An 18,579-nucleotide genomic window follows, 5' to 3' on the forward strand; every position below is an offset into this window, starting at 1 on the left:
TTGTTTTTCTGTTAAGAGGTTAAGCGACATTACATTAATGCAATAGATCATTTACTTTTTTTTTTGGCACGTATTCGGCATGTCACAACGGTACATTACTGTTGACTAAGAAAAGGTTGCGCTCTGTTCTGCGCATGCGCACCATACTTCTATAAACCCCATTGCGCTCCGCTTTGTCACATCTGCTGAGACGCGCAAGACCAGAAGGACTGGACAGAAAACCAGAGACAAAACATAATAATTATTTTTTCACTGTGCATCGTGTAAGCGTTAATGTAAGCTTTAAATTGGGTTATTAAAGATGGCTTTGAAAAGTCTAAAGTGCGCAAGTTACGAAAATAGGCTAAAATAACAACTGTTTTAAAATAACTCGCTTCAGTGTTTGTCAAGTCCATAACGGTAACCAGTTAGACCATAATGTCTTTAGAAGAACCGTTCGCCTCAATCGAAGACGAAACCCCCACAAGCAACGCATCATGGGAGCGCCTGAGTCCGCGTGAGTTCTCACTGAGGCACGCGGGCATGGGAATCGCGACTGGGTACGCGCTGATCATAGCGGTGGGTTTGGTGGGCAATGTGACACTCATCCGCACCTTCTGCAGTGTTAAATCCATGCGCAACGTTCCCAACCTGTTCCTTTGCAGCCTGGCATTAGGGGACGTGTTGCTTCTTGTTACCTGCGCGCCCGTGGATGCCAGTCGGTACCTGGCTGATGAGTGGCTGTTCGGAAGAACAGGGTGCAAACTCATTCCCTTCATCCAGCTTACGTCTGTTGGTGTGTCGGTGTTCACCCTCACAGCCCTGGCAGCCGACAGGTGAGATACTATAGAGTGCTCGGTTTGAAGTTCCCGCTTTGTGTGTGTGTATATATATATATATATATATATATATATATATATATATATATATATATATATATATATATATATATATATATATATATAAATTAGTAGCAGTAATAGTATATAGATAGATATTATTATGAATAATATTATTATATTTTTCTTAAAAAATAAATTAAGAAACAAATACACTTTAGTAGTTGTTTTTATGGTAACAAAAACAGTTTGGTCATTCTTTGCATCATCTGCAAATTTCCTCCTCTTATGGGTATTTAATTTTTTATTTACTTATTTTGTTAAAAAAATAAATATAGAAATAAATAAATATTTTTAATATTTAAAATTTTTTGAATAATGAAAAAAAAAAAATAAGCATGATTTTGCGTGCATGGCTAAAATAATAATAATAATAATAATAATAAAATGGCCTGTTCTATTTACTGTCCAGGAATATTATGTAGATCAAAAATTTATTTATTATAAGGTCTGTGTGATGCCTTATGCACTGGTCAGGTCAATATTTTTTTCAGGATCTAAAAAATAAATAAATAAAATATGAGAAACAAACAAATAATTATTCTCAATTGTGCATTAAAACAAGACATAAGTGACACAATAATGGAGTAGAAAATGTTCTAACAGTAGAAAAAGAAGTAACCCCAGGGAAGGTGCAGAATTCACGTAACTGTGTAATATACTAATTTCAAATCTAAATGCTGCAAAATATTCTAAAAAAAGTTGGGTAAAAAGTATTTTTTATCACCTTTTAAACAGCATTCAATTATTGTTTGGACACCAATCAAGCTATGCTATGTTGTTATCAGACCTGCAGAATGTGTTTTTGGCATTGTCATGAACGGTCCCAAAAAGATAGTGTAAGGCAAAGCTGGAAACCACTATTGTTTATGTGTGACCTTGAACTCTCAGACAGGATTGTGGGGCTGCACCTGACGATTATTTTCTTATTGATTAATCGATTAGTCTAAACTTATTTACTGCTTATTTTAAAGGGGTTTATGTGTGCGCTAACATAAAATAATGAAAAACACATTTAATCTTAATGTTTCAATATTTTCTCTAATCTCTAAATACAATATGCACTTTAGGGCATATCAAACATTAAATCTTCCATAATATTAAAGTAAGAGCTTGTAAAATTCAAGTAAAGGAATATAGAATGCTTTTATTTGTAATATATACATATACAGGGGTTGGACAAAATAACTGAAACACCTGGTTTTAGACCACAATAATTTATTAGTATGGTGTAGGGCCTCCTTTTGCGGCCAATACAGCATCAATTCGTCTTGTAAATGACATATACAAGTCCTGCACAGTGGTCAGAGGGATTTTAAGCCATTCTTCTTGCAGGATAGTGGCCAGGTCACTACGTGATGCTGGTGGAGGAAAACGTTTCCTGACTCACTTCTCCAAAACACCCCAAAGTGGCTCAATAATATTTAGATCTGGTGACTGTGCAGGCCATGGGAGATGTTCAACTTCATTTTCATGTTCATCAAACCAATCTTTCACCAGTCTTGCTGTGTGTATTGGTGCATTGTCATCCTGATACACGGCACCGCCATTGGATGCACATGGTCCTCCAGAATGGTTCGGTAGTCCTTGGCAGTGACGCGCCCATCTAGCACAAGTATTGGGCCAAGGGAATGCCATGATATGGCAGCCCAAACCATCACTGATCCACCCCCATGCTTCACTCTGGGCATGCAACAGTCTGGGTGGTACGCTTCTTTGGGGCTTCTCCACACCGTAACTCTCCCGGATGTGGGGAAAACAGTGAAGGTGGACTCATCAGAGAACAATACATGTTTCACATTGTCCACAGCCCAAGATTTGCGCTCCTTGCACCATTGAAACCGACGTTTGGCATTGGCACGAGTGACCAAAGGTTTGGCTATAGCAGCCCGGCCGTGTATATTGACCCTGTGGAGCTCCCGACGGACAGTTCTGGTGGAAACAGGAGAGTTGAGATGCACATTTAATTCTGCCGTGATTTGGGCAGCCGTGGTTTTATGTTTTTTGGATACAATCCGGGTTAGCACCCGAACATCCCTTTCAGACAGCTTCCTCTTGCGTCCACAGTTAATCCTGTTGGATGTGGTTTGTCCTTCTTGGTGGTATGCTGACATTACCCTGGATACCATGGCTCTTGATATATCACAAACACTTGCTGTCTTGGTCACAGATGCGCCAGCAAGACGTGCACCAACAATTTGTCCTCTTTTGAACTCTGGTATGTCACCCATAATGTTGTGTGCATTGCAATATTTTGAGCAAAACTGTGCTCTTACCCTGCTAATTGAACCTTCACACTCTGCTCTTACTGGTGCAATGTGCAATTAATGAAGATTGGCCACCAGACTGGTCCAATTTAGCCATGAAACCTCCCACACTAAAATGACAGGTGTTTCAGTTATTTTGTCCAACCCCTGTACATATGTGCAGTACAACAGGAATTCTTTCTTTGCATATTCCAGTTTGATTAAAAAGTCCTCCACCTTTCTTTTCTTCAGCCCTTAAAAAGAGAAACATAAAGCTTATCAGAATTACAGTGATGGAGGCATCATCACTATTGTGTTGTCAGATGTCTCATCAGAAAAACACTAGACCTCTAATTTAAATGGCTGGGACAGTTTTATTTTATCACTGTATGACACAACTCTTTACCTGAAATATAGAATCAAAGTTCTACTTAAAAACTAGACTTAAACTTAAATGGTTATAACTGGGATTTACTTCATTCTGGTGTAATATGTAGTTACGGTAATCACTGGTAAATGTATTTTTACATCGATGAAGTGCAAAGGCACTAGCGACAGGCTGTAATGTTAGTTTAAACTTTTCTCTTCGTCCAACGTTACATTAAAGTAAACAGAAAAAATATCACGGGTCAATAATAATCTCACATAATGCACGCGGCTACATTATGTTACCGCTACAGCAACGGTGCAGAAATTACTTTAATTGGTAAATGTATTTTACTAACATGGGGCGATGAAGACAGAGAATCAACTACTAACAGTGACTACTACTAATGTTAGCACCGTAGCTACATGTGTTAATAACCCTAATATGTAACGCTAGGGTGAATAAGTAAATGTAAACAAACCTACCGGTGTGTTTTGCAATTCCGCTCCGGGACGCTTGTGCTTTAAATGCTCGTGCAACAGTCGTAGAGCTGTGATAAACCATCTTCACTTAGCGAAGTTTACAGAGCACCACATTGTTGTATCTTTGTCAAAAACACTCCTAAACTTTAGATGCTCGTGTGTGAGTTTTTTAGCCGCAGCTTCCCTAGAGAAATCCATGTTTTTAGTGGGCGTGGCCATCTTTGCGACGCGTCGACGCACGTTTTTGCAAAACAACGTATTTCCGTAATCGATTATGTCGACGCGTCGCCCCACCCCTACAGGACTGTGTAAGAAACCGTCATGCTGTGACGAATATACAGTAGACACTTGGTCTTGAGAGAAAACCATTGTCACTTAACACAGTCCATGAAGAAACACCTCAGAGTTCTCTGGGTCTTAGCTCATCTCAGATGGTTGAAAAACAATGGAAACATGTGCTGAGTGAATGTTTAACCCGTGTGTGGTGTCGTTAAGAAAATATGCTATTTTATTTGACTGACAAAAATGGTTTATTTAGGGGTTACATATCTGTACACACCCTTAGCCTAATACTTGGTTGATGCACCTTTGGCAGCAATTACAGGTTCAAGTCATCTTGGGAAAGAATCTACAAGCTTGGCACGCTTGTTTCTGGACATTTTTGCCCATTCCTCTTGGCATATCCTTTCAGCTCCGTCAGGTTGGATGGGGAGCGTCGGTACACAGCCATTTTCAACTTTTCACAGATGTTCGATTGGATTCAGGTCTGGGCTCTGACTGGGCCACTCAAGGACATTCACAGACTTTCTCCGAAGTCACTCCTTTGTATTCTTGACTGTGTGCTTCAGGTCGTTGTCATGTTGGAAGGTAAACCTTCGTCCCAGTCTGAGGTCCAGAACGCTCTGGAGCAGGTTTCTTCCAGGATCTCGGTGTGCTTAGCTACAAAGTAAACATCTTATATTTTATGGCTGTATTGATTTAAAAACTCAATAATGCAGAAGTTGGCTGAGTAACAATGTTAACAAAACAGACATCAAGTTCTTTCTGCCAAAGATGAAAAGGACCTTCCAGACTGTTATCAGTAAAAGGTACAAAACACATCTGTCATAGTGTGGGGGTGCATCAGTGCTCATGGAATAGGTGACTTGTTTATGTATGAATGCACTATTGATGAGAAGGTATTTAATCGAATTTTAGAGAGACACATGCTTACATCAATGTAGCATCTTTTCCCTGGCAGTTTACGATTATTTCATGTGACAATGCCTCTCTCAGTCTACTCTGTAGGTACAAAAACTCTACATGGGTTTATCATGGAAATGGTTTATTTTTAAACAATAACCTCCATGCAGTATGAGCTACAACACTTCTGTGTTCAATTTACCAGTTAAAGAGCACTAGTCAATATGCTGTTATGTTTATGCACTGGAAAACTGCCCATTAGCTTAGTCCAACCCATGCATGACTGTGGTCCTGATTTTATGGAGCCTGATAATTGATTTTATGTAATAAAAAAATTAATAAATAAATAAACGATGCCATGCTCACCCGCCTCCGCTCAATCCTTTACACAACAAACCATTAGAATCAATTTGTATTACATTAAGTCATGCATTTGCAAATGGCCACTTTTCAAATAATTACAGTGCCTTGCAAAAGTATTCGGCCCCCTTGAACTTTTCAACCTTTTGCCACATTTCAGGCTTCAAACATAACGATATGAAATTGTAATTTTTTGTGAAGAATCAACAACAAGTGGGACACAATCGTGAAGTGGAACGAAATTTATTGGATATTTTAAACTTTTTTTAGAAATAAAAAACTAAAAAGTGGGGCGTGCAATATTATTCAGCCCCTTTACTTTCAGTGCAGCAAACTCACTCCAGAAGTTCAGTGAGGATCTCTGAATGATCCAATGTTGACCTAAATGACTGATGGTGATAAATAGAATCCACCTGTGTGTAATCAAGTCTCCGTATAAATGCACCTGCTCTGTGATAGTCTCAGAGTTCTGTTTAAAGCGCAGAGAGCATCATGAAGACCAAGGAACACACCAGGCAGGTCCGAGATACTGTTGTGGAGAAGTTTAAAGCCGGATTTGGATACAAAAAGATTTCCCAAGCTTTAAACATCTTAAGGAGCACTGTGCAAGCGATTATATTGAAATGGAAGGAGTATCAGACCACTGCAAATCTACCAAGACCCGGCCGTCCCTCTAAACTTTCAGCTCAAACAAGGAGAAGACTGATCAGAGATGCAGCCAAGAGGCCCATGATCACTCTGAATGAACTGCAGAGATCTACAGCTGAGGTGGGAGACTCTGTCCATAGGACACAATCAGTCGTACACTGCACAAATCTGGCCTTTATGGAAGAGTGGCAAGAAGAAAGCCATTTCTCAAAGATATCCATAAAAAGTCACCTGGGAGACACACCAAACATGTGGAAGAAGGTGCTCTGGTCAGATGAAACCAAAATCGAACTTTTTGGCCACAATGCAAAACGTTATGTTTGGCGTAAAAGCAACACAGCTCATCACCCTGAACACACCATCCCCACTGTCAAACATGGTGGTGGCAGCATCATGGTTTGGGCCTGCTTTTCTTCAGCAGGGACAGGGAAGATGGTTAAAATTGATGGGAAGATGGATGGAGCCAAATACAGGACCATTCTGGAAGAAAACCTGTTGCAGTCTGCAAAAGACCTGAGACTGGGACGGAGATTTATCTTCCAACAAGACAATGAAACAAAACATAAAGCAAAATCTACAATGGAATGGTTCACAAATAAACGTATCCAGGTGTTAGAATGGCCAAGTCAAAGTCCAGACCTGAATCCCATTGAGAATCTGTGGAAAGAGCTGAAAACTGCTGTTCACAAACGCTCTCCATCCAACCTCACTGAGCTCGAGCTGTTTGCAAGGAAGAATGGGCAAAAATTTCTGTCTCTCGATGTGCAAAACTGATAGAGACATACCCCAAGCGACTTGCAGCTGTAATCGCAGCAAAAGGTGGCGCTACAAAGTATTAACGCAAGGGGGCCGAATAATATTGCACGCCCCACTTTTTAGTTTTTTATTTCTAAAAAAAGTTTAAAATATCCAATAAATTTCGTTCCACTTCACGATTGTGTCCCACTTGTTGTTGATTCTTCACAAAAAATTACAATTTCATATCGTTATGTTTGAAGCCTGAAATGTGGCAAAAGGTTGAAAAGTTCAAGGGGGCCCGAATACTTTTGCAAGGCACTGTATCTGGATGGATTGTATTAAGCTTGCAGTCTGGCTGTTTCAGTTGGCATTTCATTAGTTTTATTTAATGTATAAGCCAGAACCTGCCAGAAAAATAAAGTTAAATAACATCCACAAAAATCCATGTCAGATATGCAACTGGATGTTATTTAAGGAAACACATCATAATTATGACACTTTAACAAATCTATGATGCATGGCAGGGGTGGCATTTTTAAGAATTATAAAATAATTATCAGACTGATTACAGTAGTTGTAATTAAGCCATTTTCATCAGTGCTAATTTGATGAAGATTTCTGAAAAGGAGTTAGAGGAGTTTCAGGTGAGTAACTTAATATGAATTTGAAAATGATGGACAGGTATGATGATTACTCCTTGAAGTCTCCACAGGGGTCCTAATTTAATGATATATTTGTAAAACAACATATCCGCACAATTATTGGTCAAATATACCTGAGGCAAGACTTTTAATTGTTTTAACTTTTTACTGTTTTACAGTTAGAAATGACATCAATTCTATTCAGAAAATAGTAATAATAATAACAACTACATGGTGTAAATGTCAAAAGTTTGCATAAACCTGTTAGAGACACACAGTATGTCATGACTATTGGGTAATTGCTGCAGCTTTTAATTTTTTGTGCCTGAATAACTGGAATACATATTGTTTTACTTTGTAAAAAAGGAAATAAATAACAGATAGAAGTTCCAGATTCCAGCAATCCAAAGAGACAGTTGACAGTATGTGAAGGGAGGAAAAGCCAGAGAGAGTATCATTTTGTGCCTGCTTGAGTGGGTCACATCATGTCACACCACATCACAGAATCTATCGTCTGTAATTAATAATAATAATAATAATAATAATAATAATAATCCCCCCCCCCCCATTTTCCTCCCAATCTAGTCATATCCAATTACCCGATTGCATTACGCTTCCTCTATATTGATGTTGACCTCCACTCTAAATGAGGAGAGCCGTGACTAACACAGGCCCCCTCCGACATGTGTGCAGTAGCCGACTGCATCTTCTCACCTGCACGAGGCCAGTTCATATGTGGATCAGCTTTGTGTATGGAGAAACACACCCTGATCACACATTATCCACCGTCTCTTTGCAGGTGCCATTAATCAGCCAACAGAGGTCATAATTGCATCAGTTATAAGGAATCTCCTCCGGCATGCTTCTATGGAACAACAAGCCAATCGTTGTTCGTGTAGGCGCTCAGCCTGCCAGTAGCAGAGCTGAGTTTCGAACCGACGAGTTTTAAATGTCAGCTTTGATGAGCTAGAGTGTTTTACCGCTGCACCACCTGAGAGCCCTCTAACTCAAAACAATAATAAATAATAAATAATAAATAAAAACAAGTTTCTTATGTGACAGTGCTGTGTACAGTGATGCTAAAACAGAAACAGAAATGGGAAATGTTCATATATTGTTAGGGTACAGCATTATCAACATATTTGTTAAATCTGATGTTTAATACCCTATTACTTCTTGTGTCTTTCATCATGGTAGCAGTAAACCATTAAATACAAAACAGCAGCAGCTTTTTTAGTCAGTAGAGTATAAATTACCACTTGAAAGCCATGTATACACTACCCAAGCCAATTACACCTAAATATGCTACCTGTATGTAATTAAGAGATTTTGAAACAGGGCAGATGGTACTCATAAATAGAAAATGTTGTTTTGCTCTACTGAGATGTGAGTACTCACAAGTACATTAGGCCTGGCTAACATGTTTGGTGCATTAATCTAGTCGAAGCTCCTCGAAATACACAGTGAGCTTTCTTGCTTTACCAGCAGATAAGCTTTTCAGTGTAACTGCTCAAAGTTTGATTTATTGCTGTGGAAGTGTTTTTAAATCAAAAGGCCATATCAGTTGGCTGTCACAAAAACTATTAATTAAAATTACCCTGATTTAGTCATTTATTACTAACAGAACTTGGTCCTCTTATCTAAGAATTTTTTTTTTTTTAAATAAAAAAGTAGTGTGTCTGGAAATATGTGCCCATGGTGGCTCACTGGGTAGCACTGTGGGTTTTATTCCCAGATCGAGCTGTATGGGTCCTATGTGAAGTTTGCATGTTCTCCCTGTGTCTGCATGGGTTTTCTCTGGGAGCTCTGGTTTCCTCCCATAGTCCAAAGACATGCAAGTTAGGTGAACTGGAGATCAAAATTGCCAGTGACAATGCCAGTGACAATGCCAGTAATGTTGGACTAGAAGTTTTGGCTAAAATCAGAGTGAATTGATCTCAAAGGCATTCTGTGGGGTTGAATACATGTATTCTGTCTATCTATGTAGTTTTGGACATTGCTCTTTGCAGGCACAATTATGTTGTAGCAGTGAAGAGCCTTCCCTATAATTTTATAAAGCAATGTGTCACAAACAGTTGTGCTTATATTTTATTTAGGATAATGAATAATTATTTACAGTGTATGCTAATAACACTGATTATCTCTTCATCACGGCACCTGTTAGTGGGTGGGATATAATAAGCAGCAAGTGAACATTTGGCCAAAGCAGCAAGTGACAAGGCCAAATTGTGATGACTAGACGACTGGGTCAGAGCATCTCCAAAACTGCAGTTCTTGTGGGGTGTTTCCGGTCTGCAGTGGTCAGTATCTATCAAAAGTGGTACAAGGAAGTAACAGTGTAACCGGTGACAGGGTCATGGGCAGTTAAGGCTCATAGATGCACATGGGGAGCGACAACGAGCTACTGTAGCTCAAATTGCTAAAGAAGTTAATGCTGGTTCTGATAAAAAGGTTTAAGAATACACAGTGCATCACAGTTTGTTGCGTATGGGGCTGCATAGCAACAGACCAGTCAGGGTGCCCATGCTGACCCCTGTCCACCGCCGAAAGTGCCAACAATGGGCACGTGGGCATTGGAACTGGACCACGGAGCAATGGGAAAAGGTGGCCTGGTCTGATAAATCATGTTTTCTTTGACATCACGTGGATGGCCGGGTGCGTGTGAGTCGCTTACCTAGGGAACACATGGCACCAGGATGCACTATGGGAAGAAGGCAAACCGGCAGAGGCAGTGTGATGCTTTGGGCAATGTTCTGCTGTTCTGCTTGGATCCTGCCATCCATGTGGATGTTACTTTGACACGTACCACCATCTTGGTGCCAGATACCACAGCACACCTTCAGGGGTCTAGTGGAGTCCATGCCTCGACAAACGGGGGACCAACACAATATTAGGAAGGTGGTCATAATGTTATGCCTTACTGTGCCCCTGTGCACCACGCAAGGTAAATTAAACACATATTTGGTAAGGTGACTTAAAGGAAATCCTCTAGCCTTGGAAGCCTTATTCTGCAACAAGTGCTCTTTTGACTGTAGGCACATATTTCAGCAGACACACTCCAAAGTTTTGTGTCAAACTTTTCCAGTATGGTATAGGTACAAAGAGGCCAGTTCATTTTATCATTCATTTTGTATTATTATTCATAGTTTTGAAATAGACAATTGAAGAAGTAAATGCATTTGTCAATATGGTGTATGAAAAAATAAATTCATAAAAAGTAAACTTGTTTATTTAAGATAAAAAAAAAAATGCATTTACTTTGATAAAAATAGTAAAGATTAGACCAAGTTTATAAGTAGTAAATGCAGTAATTTAAGTACTTCCAAAACTTGTTTTTGTAATTGTGCTAATCAAATCAGCAATCAATGTTAGTTCCTTAAAATCTGCTTCAATTCAAGACTTTCTGTTTTTCCTCAGATATAAAGCCATTGTTAAACCCATGGACATCCCAACATCACATGCCATAACCAAGATCTGTTTAAGAGCTTCTGCAATTTGGCTTCTCTCTATGATTTTGGCTATCCCTGAGGCTGTTTTCTCTGACCTGCATACCTTTCACATACCACTAACCAATGAAACCTTCCAAACATGTGCACCATATCCCCACACAGGGGACCTGCACCCCAAAATTCACTCCATGGCCTCTTTTCTGATATTCTACGTGATCCCCCTCTTCATCATCTCAGTTTATTACTTCTTTATTGCAAGAAGCCTGATTCGGAGTGCCATTAATATTCCTGTGGAGGGAAAGATGCCCATCAGGAGACAGGTGAGATGCTCAAACTTTGTTTACTCCTTTTCTTACTTTAATTGATATATGTATTATATGTATATGTTCAGTCATATGCCAGAAATCATAACATATGGAGACCAATAATATCAGTAATATTAACAGCAGAAAATGGTCAAAAAGTATGTAGACATCTCTTCTAGTTAGGTTGTCTGTTTTAGCCTTAATCCAAACCAAGCTTTTTGGCATAAACACAGGGTAAAATGGGTTACACTTAAAGAGAAAGTAATTTTAAAATGACATTTTGTGAAGTAACAGCTCAACCACAATCTGTCTATCTAACCACTGTCACGTGGGAAGAAAGGACGCAAATGCAGAAGTAAATAAAAATAATAATATTTTATTTAATTATAAGGACAACAGAAAGATAAACAGCAAACGAAAAACAGAACACAAAAAACCCGATCGGAAACTCCGACGGAGCTGCTGGCGCAACTAAATGAAAAAATAAACAAAGTGAAACCAAAACAGAAGGAAGCGGGACGCGAACCCCGGTCAGCCGCGTGGCAGCCGGGAGCGTTACCACCGCACTGTAGTGGTGCTGGAAAACGGGAGCGCGAGAACCTCTAATACGCTTAGGAGCGAAGGGAGAGGAGGGGAACTCCGAGGAGCGCTAGACCCAACACCGCGACTAACAATCGCAGTGACCGGTCGGCGCGCCCTGGATCGCGGAGCTGACACACCAATCTGAAACCAGAAAGAAACAAATAAACAAAGTTAGGCAGTTCTAGACTGCGGATTCGAACCGGGGTCTTTAGCACGGCAACCGCTTGCTCAGCGGAGTCGCCACCCAGCGGTTGGAGAATCCAATGTTCAGAATAACTGAAGGCACTGATGCCAGAATACTTTCAGCGCTTTAACACAGCGCTGAGTGAAACCGCTAACGCTAACTGCTAGCGCAAAATGAACTGCAGTTCGAGGACTGCACCGCGTCGCACCACACTATATCTACGAGACCAACAGAACATACCAGTTACCTCAAACCTTGCGGTTTTACTTACCCGAATGGCATACGCCACCAGGGCTACCAGCTAAGGCTACGAACGTGTGGACGACTGCCACCACGGACCGGAAAACAAACAAAGGTGCGACACCCGCTGCTGTGTGGAGCTGGCTTAAGTAGTCAGCCCCACGGCTGCGGGTGATCAGCACTAATTAGGAGGCCTGGTATAAGAGGCCTTTGTTCTCTGAGCTCTGTAATGTCTGCTTCGCTGGGAACCCGGGGCACGTTCACCAGCTACCACAGACCTCGTTATAGAACCCCCTCCTCTAGGGACAGCTCCTGAGGTCCCAAGACCCGCAGCTCGGTTGCGCCGGAACTCGCGGATCAGTTCAGGGTCCAGGATCTGGCGAGCCGGTACCCATGAACGTTCCTCAGGGCCGTAACCTTCCCAATCCACCAAGTATTGGGTGCTACCCTGAACCTTCCTGCTGTCAAGCAACCGGCGGACGGTGAAGGCAGGGGCACCCTGGATGATACGAGGGGCGGGAGGTTGGGGAGGGGGTAAAACTCCCCCGCACATAAATGGTCGGAGATGGGAGACATGAAAGGTTGGATGCACTTTCATACGGGGAGGAAGCTCCAACCTATACGTCACCGGATTAATCCGCTTTACCACCTTGAACGGACCAATGTACTTGGGTGCCAACTTATGTGGGGCACCTCGAACGGGGAGATCCCTCGTTGACACAAGTACTCGTTGGCCTGGCCGGAAGGTAAGAGCCGGCTGCCGCCTGCGGTCAGCTTTGCGCTTCACAGAGCGCTGGGTGGCCACAAGTGCCTGCCTAGCTTTGCGCCAGGCGGCGCGGCAGCGGCGGACATGAAGCTGTACAGACGGGACCGCTACCTGCTGCTCCTGCTCAGGAAAGAGCGGCGGAGGGTACCCGAACTGAGCCTCAAACGGTGACATTCCAATCGCCGAATGATGCAGGGTGTTGTGAGCAAACTCTGCCCATATCAACTTATCCGACCACGTGGTCGGATTCCCTGCCGTCAGGCACCTGAGCATCTTGCTCAGATCCTGGATCAGCCTCTCCGACTGCCCATTCGACTCCGGGTGGTAGCCGGAGGATAAGCTGGCCGTGGCGCCAAGAAGTTGGCAAAAGGCCCGCCAGCACTGGCTTACAAACTGTGGACCCCGATCAGACACAATGTCTGATGGGACCCCATGTGCTCTCACCACATGATTCAGGATGATTTGCGCAGTACCCATGGCGGATGGTAGCTTGGGCAGTGGGATAAAAAGGCAAGATTTGGTAAACCGGTCGACAATTACCAATACCGCCGTGAACCCTCTGGATTTTGGCAAGCCTGTCACAAAGTCCAGAGAAATGTGGGACCACGGTCTAGCAGGTATTGGCAACGGATGAAGGAGGCCCCGCGGGCGCTCTCTGGGTGTCTTGTTCAGAGCACACACAGAGCAAGCACGGACAAAGTCACGTACCTGGTTCTCCATCCCCGGCCACCAAAATCTTCGGCGCAGCAAGACCAGGGACTTAGTCACACCTGGGTGCGCCGAAAATGGGGAAGCATGGGCCCATTCAAAAACCTGACGCCGTACGGATGAAGGTACGTACAGTCTGTCAGGAGGTCCCCCACCGGGGTCGGGTTCAGCCCGGTGGGCATCCCGAATGACCTTCGATATGCCCCATGTGACTGGGGCCGCTATCAGGGTCGAGGGGATCACGGGATCAGGTCCGGTCTCCGGCCTGGTCGGTTCCCACTGTCTAGACAGAGCGTCCGGTTTGACGTTTCTGGACCCCGGTCTATAAGACAGTGTAAAATTGAACCTTCCAAAAAATAAGGACCACCGGGCCTGACGGGAGTTCATCCTCTTGACTTGCTGGATGAATGACAGATTTTTGTGATCCGTCCAGACAAGAAAAGGATGATTGGCCCCCTCGAGCCAGTGTCGCCACTCCTCTAACGCCAACTTAATGGCCAAGAGTTCCCTGTCTCCAACCGGGTAGTTCCGCTCGGCTGGAGTCAGGCGGTGCGAGAAGAAGGCACATGGATGCAGCTTCTTCTCTGGCCCCACTCTTTGGGACAAAACTGCCCCAGCTCCGACCTCGGAGGCATCCACTTCGACAACGAAGGGTTCCTCTGGGTCGGGCAACTGTAAAACGGGAGCAGTTGTCAAGAGTGTTTTTAGCTCGTCAAAAGCTTGTTGGGCCTGCACCGTCCATCGGAACGGACCTTTTCCTGTAAGGTCCGTTAACGGAGAGGCGACTGAGCTAAAGTTCTTAATGAAACGCCGAAAAAAGTTTGCAAAGCCCAAAAACCTTTGCAGTTGGCGTAAAGAACTTGGAGTTGGCCACTTCTCCACAGCTGATACCTTAGCCGAGTCCATGCGCAGGGTGCCCTCGGCCACTACAAACCCCAGGAACGAAACCGTGGGGGAGTGAAAGACTGACTTCTCCAGTTTGACAAACAAATGGTTGTCAAGCAAAAGCTGGAGAACTCGTCGGACATGCCCTATATGCTCGTCGATGGACCGACTAAAGATAAGAATATCGTCTAAGTAAACATAGACGAATTTACCAAGAGTCTCCCGCAAGACCTCATTGATAAATCTCTGGAAGACTGCGGGGGCATTCATTAACCCAAATGGCATCACCCGGTATTCATAGTGGCCAGTGGGCGTAATGAACGCAGTCTTCCACTCATCCCCCTGCCTGATCCGGATCAAATTGTACGCGCTGCGAAGATCGAGCTTGGAAAAAACAGAAGCTCGCTGAAGGGCTTCGAAAGCCGTGGCCATCAGCGGCAGCGGGTACCGATCCTTGATCGTAACGGCGTTCAGACCGCGATAATCGATACAGGGGCGCAGGGTGCCGTCCTTTTTGTTCACAAAAAAGAACCCTGCCCCAGCTGGGGGGGGGCAAGTCCTGCGCCCGGGACTTGCTAAAAACTTCCCGTAAGTCATGGTACACAGGGGGAACAGCTGCCAAATCCGGCACCTCCATCTTCGGTTCCGTCGGAGCAGAACCCGTGCCACCTTGCAGCAAACACGAGTCGCGACACCGCGTTCCCCAGATGAAGATTGATCCGGTGGCCCAGTCGATCTGAGGGTTGTGTCTTTGCAGCCACGAATACCCCAAAACCACCTGGAGGTGAGGAACGTGAGTTACAAGAAAGGTAATCCGTTCCTCGTGGTTTTGCAGACGCAACGTGAGAGGTCTTGTCCGTTGGGTTATCGGGCTGCCCGCTACAGGTCGGCCATCCACCGCATGGACCGACACTGGTGATGCTAGCGGTTGGACCTCAATCCCCAGCCTGTGTACCAGATCGCTGTCAATGAAATTCTCCACCGCACCTGAATCGACACAAACCTGAAGGTTTGTGTTCCCGAGGCCCCAGGACAACCGGGCCTGCAAAAGCAGACCTTGGGCAGGGATGGTAGGTCGGCTCACTCCCGAGTCCCTGACTCGAGAGCGGCCTAGATGTTTTCCGGCCGCCGAGGTCGGGAGAACGAACCCGATGCCGAACGGGCATTGGCACGGGCTGAGCCCAACTGCATGGGTTCGGGATCCAGGGCCGGTGGAGGAGACTTAGGGGGCGCCAGCAAGCGGGTAAACGGGGGGCAGGTACCCCGCTCCCGGTTTCGCTGGCGAAGACGGGTATCGATGGCTGTGGCCAGCGTATAGGAGGCCTTAAGGGTCGTTGGACAGTCCCTGGTGGCCAGCTCATCCTTTATCTTCTCCGATAAGCCACGATGAAAGATGGCGGTGAGAGAGCCCTCATCCCACCCACACTCCGCCGCTAGTGTCCTAAATTCGATTACGTAATCTACGACTGGCCGATTACCTTGGGTTAGCTCAAGTAAGCGTGGGCCTGCCTCACGACCCCCCGAGGGGTGGAAGAAGGTCTCCTTTAAGGCCTCCTTAAAGGCGCTTTCGGATGAGCATTCCGGAGCGTTCTGCTCCCAGAGGGCGGTAGCCCATTCCAAGGCTCGGCCAGTCAATAGAGAAACGATATAGGCAACCCTCGACCGCTCTGTGGGGTAGCGGGAGGGCTGCAACTCGAAGGCTAGCGCGCACTGGAGGAGGAAGCCACGGCACCTCTTGGCCTCTCCCGAATATCTTTCAGGAGGAGGAATGGGGGTGTCGCGGCTTCCACATCCTCCCGAATGGGGTGGGGGGTGTGGGCCGGCTCCTAAAGCTGGAGACTGCTGGCTAAGCGCAGCTACCTGCTGCGCCAATTGGCTAATGGCCACCTCGTGCCTGCCTAACGCCACACCCTGGTGGCGTAATACGTCGATAGGGGGTGGCGTTTCTGCTGCGTCCATGGTTGGTCGCACCTTTCTGTCACGTGGGAAGAAAGGACGCAAATGCAGAAGTAAATAAAAATAATAATATTTTATTTAATTATAAGGACAACAGAAAGATAAACAGCAAACGAAAAACAGAACACAAAAAACCCGATCGGAAACTCCGACGGAGCTGCTGGCGCAACTAAATGAAAAAATAAACAAAGTGAAACCAAAACAGAAGGAAGCGGGACGCGAACCCCGGTCAGCCGCGTGGCAGCCGGGAGCGTTACCACCGCACTGTAGTGGTGCTGGAAAACGGGAGCGCGAGAACCTCTAATACGCTTAGGAGCGAAGGGAGAGGAGGGGAACTCCGAGGAGCGCTAGACCCAACACCGCGACTAACAATCGCAGTGACCGGTCGGCGCGCCCTGGATCGCAGAGCTGACACACCAATCTGAAACCAGAAAGAAACAAATAAACAAAGTTAGGCAGTTCTAGACTGCAGATTCGAACCGGGGTCTTTAGCACGGCAACCGCTTGCTCAGCGGAGTCGCCACCCAGCGGTTGGAGAATCCAATGTTCAGAATAACTGAAGGCACTGATGCCAGAATACTTTCAGCGCTTTAACACAGCGCTGAGTGAAACCGCTAACGCTAACTGCTAGCGCAAAATGAACTGCAGTTCGAGGACTGCACCGCGTCGCACCACACTATATCTACGAGACCAACAGAACATACCAGTTACCTCAAACCTTGCGGTTTTACTTACCCGAATGGCATACGCCACCAGGGCTACCAGCTAAGGCTACGAACGTGTGGACGACTGCCACCACGGACCGGAAAACAAACAAAGGTGCGACACCCGCTGCTGTGTGGAGCTGGCTTAAGTAGTCAGCCCCACGGCTGCGGGTGATCAGCACTAATTAGGAGGCCTGGTATAAGAGGCCTTTGTTCTCTGAGCTCTGTAATGTCTGCTTCGCTGGGAACCCGGGGCACGTTCACCAGCTACCACAGACCTCGTTATAACCACCTGTTAAGTGTGACTGAAACACTTAAACTCAATACCTATTAGAAGTGTCTAAATACTTTTGTTTATTAAGTGCCATAACATGATGTACTGTAGATGCATGTGAAGAAGTTTATTATGGAATTTTTAACTGTCATGTCCACTTTTGTCCAATCACCTTAGATGGAGTCAAGGAAACGACTGGCCAAGACAGTTTTGGTGTTTGTGGGCCTATTTGCTGTCTGCTGGCTTCCCAGCCATATCATCTACCTGTACCGTTCCTACCATTACTCCGAAGTGGACACTTCCATGATGCACTTTGTCGCCAGTGTGGCTGCACGCATCCTGGCATTCACCAACTCATGTGTCAACCCATTTGCCCTCTACTTGATGAGCAAGAGCTTTCAGAAGCAGTTCAACCAAAAACTTTGCTGCTGCTCTCCTTTACTTCTCCACAAGCAAAGTACAGGACACACCAACACATGCATGAGCTCTCTGAAAAGTATGCAGAATCAAACCATAGCCAGCTTTAGCCTCATCAACAGTAACCACAGGTGCCAGGAGGTATGCACCACAAGTGGTGTTTGAAAGAGCTTTTTTGTGTCTGGTTTTGTTCCTTTGTTACTGCTGTGCTTGCTTGAGAAATGCATAATAGGTTTGAATAGGTGCATTGCTTTATGCTTTTAATTGTGTGTTCGTGGTGAATGTATACTAGGGTCATCATCAAATCGTATATACTTGCCCCCCACTATGGGGACTATTGATCCCATTAAGGACTATTGTCCTTGTTTGCCATGGTGACTCATGGTGCTTTTAATTGTCTGGTGAAGGTTTTAGCACCAGCCGCAGAGGAGTCCAAAGGGCATATTTTTCATATGTATTAGGGCTGTAAAAAGACACTAGACATGTGCATGTGGAGGCCTGAGCTAGTGGCCAGAAAGGTGTTGTGAAACTTAAAGGGATTGCCAAAGTGCATATGGCCATCAAGGT

The 18,579-nt window shown here is 44.6% G+C and overlaps 1 protein-coding gene across 1 annotated transcript; it reads left to right on the forward strand.

Annotated features, from left to right (window-relative positions):
* The first annotated feature begins 417 nt into the window (after positions 1-417).
* On the forward strand, positions 418-18,177 carry grpr (gastrin-releasing peptide receptor). The gene is made up of 3 exons (XM_062989310.1): positions 418-815; positions 10,960-11,311; positions 17,773-18,177. The coding sequence occupies exons 1-3, from the start codon at positions 418-420 to the stop codon at positions 18,175-18,177; spliced, it is 1,155 nt and encodes a 384-aa protein (XP_062845380.1).
* The last annotated feature ends 402 nt before the right edge of the window (positions 18,178-18,579 follow it).

Source organism: Trichomycterus rosablanca, chromosome 27, assembly GCF_030014385.1.
Source record: "Trichomycterus rosablanca isolate fTriRos1 chromosome 27, fTriRos1.hap1, whole genome shotgun sequence".
In the NCBI taxonomy this organism is placed as follows: Eukaryota; Metazoa; Chordata; class Actinopteri; order Siluriformes; family Trichomycteridae; genus Trichomycterus; species Trichomycterus rosablanca.

Coding starts and splice junctions, on each gene's coding strand:
- grpr (XM_062989310.1), top strand. CDS start 418: ATGTCTTTAGAAGAACCGTTCGCCTCAATCGAAGACGAAACCCCCACA. Junction 816..10,959: donor ACAGCCCTGGCAGCCGACAG/GTGAGATACTAT, acceptor GTTTTTCCTCAG/ATATAAAGCCATTGTTAAAC. Junction 11,312..17,772: donor AGATGCCCATCAGGAGACAG/GTGAGATGCTCA, acceptor CAATCACCTTAG/ATGGAGTCAAGGAAACGACT.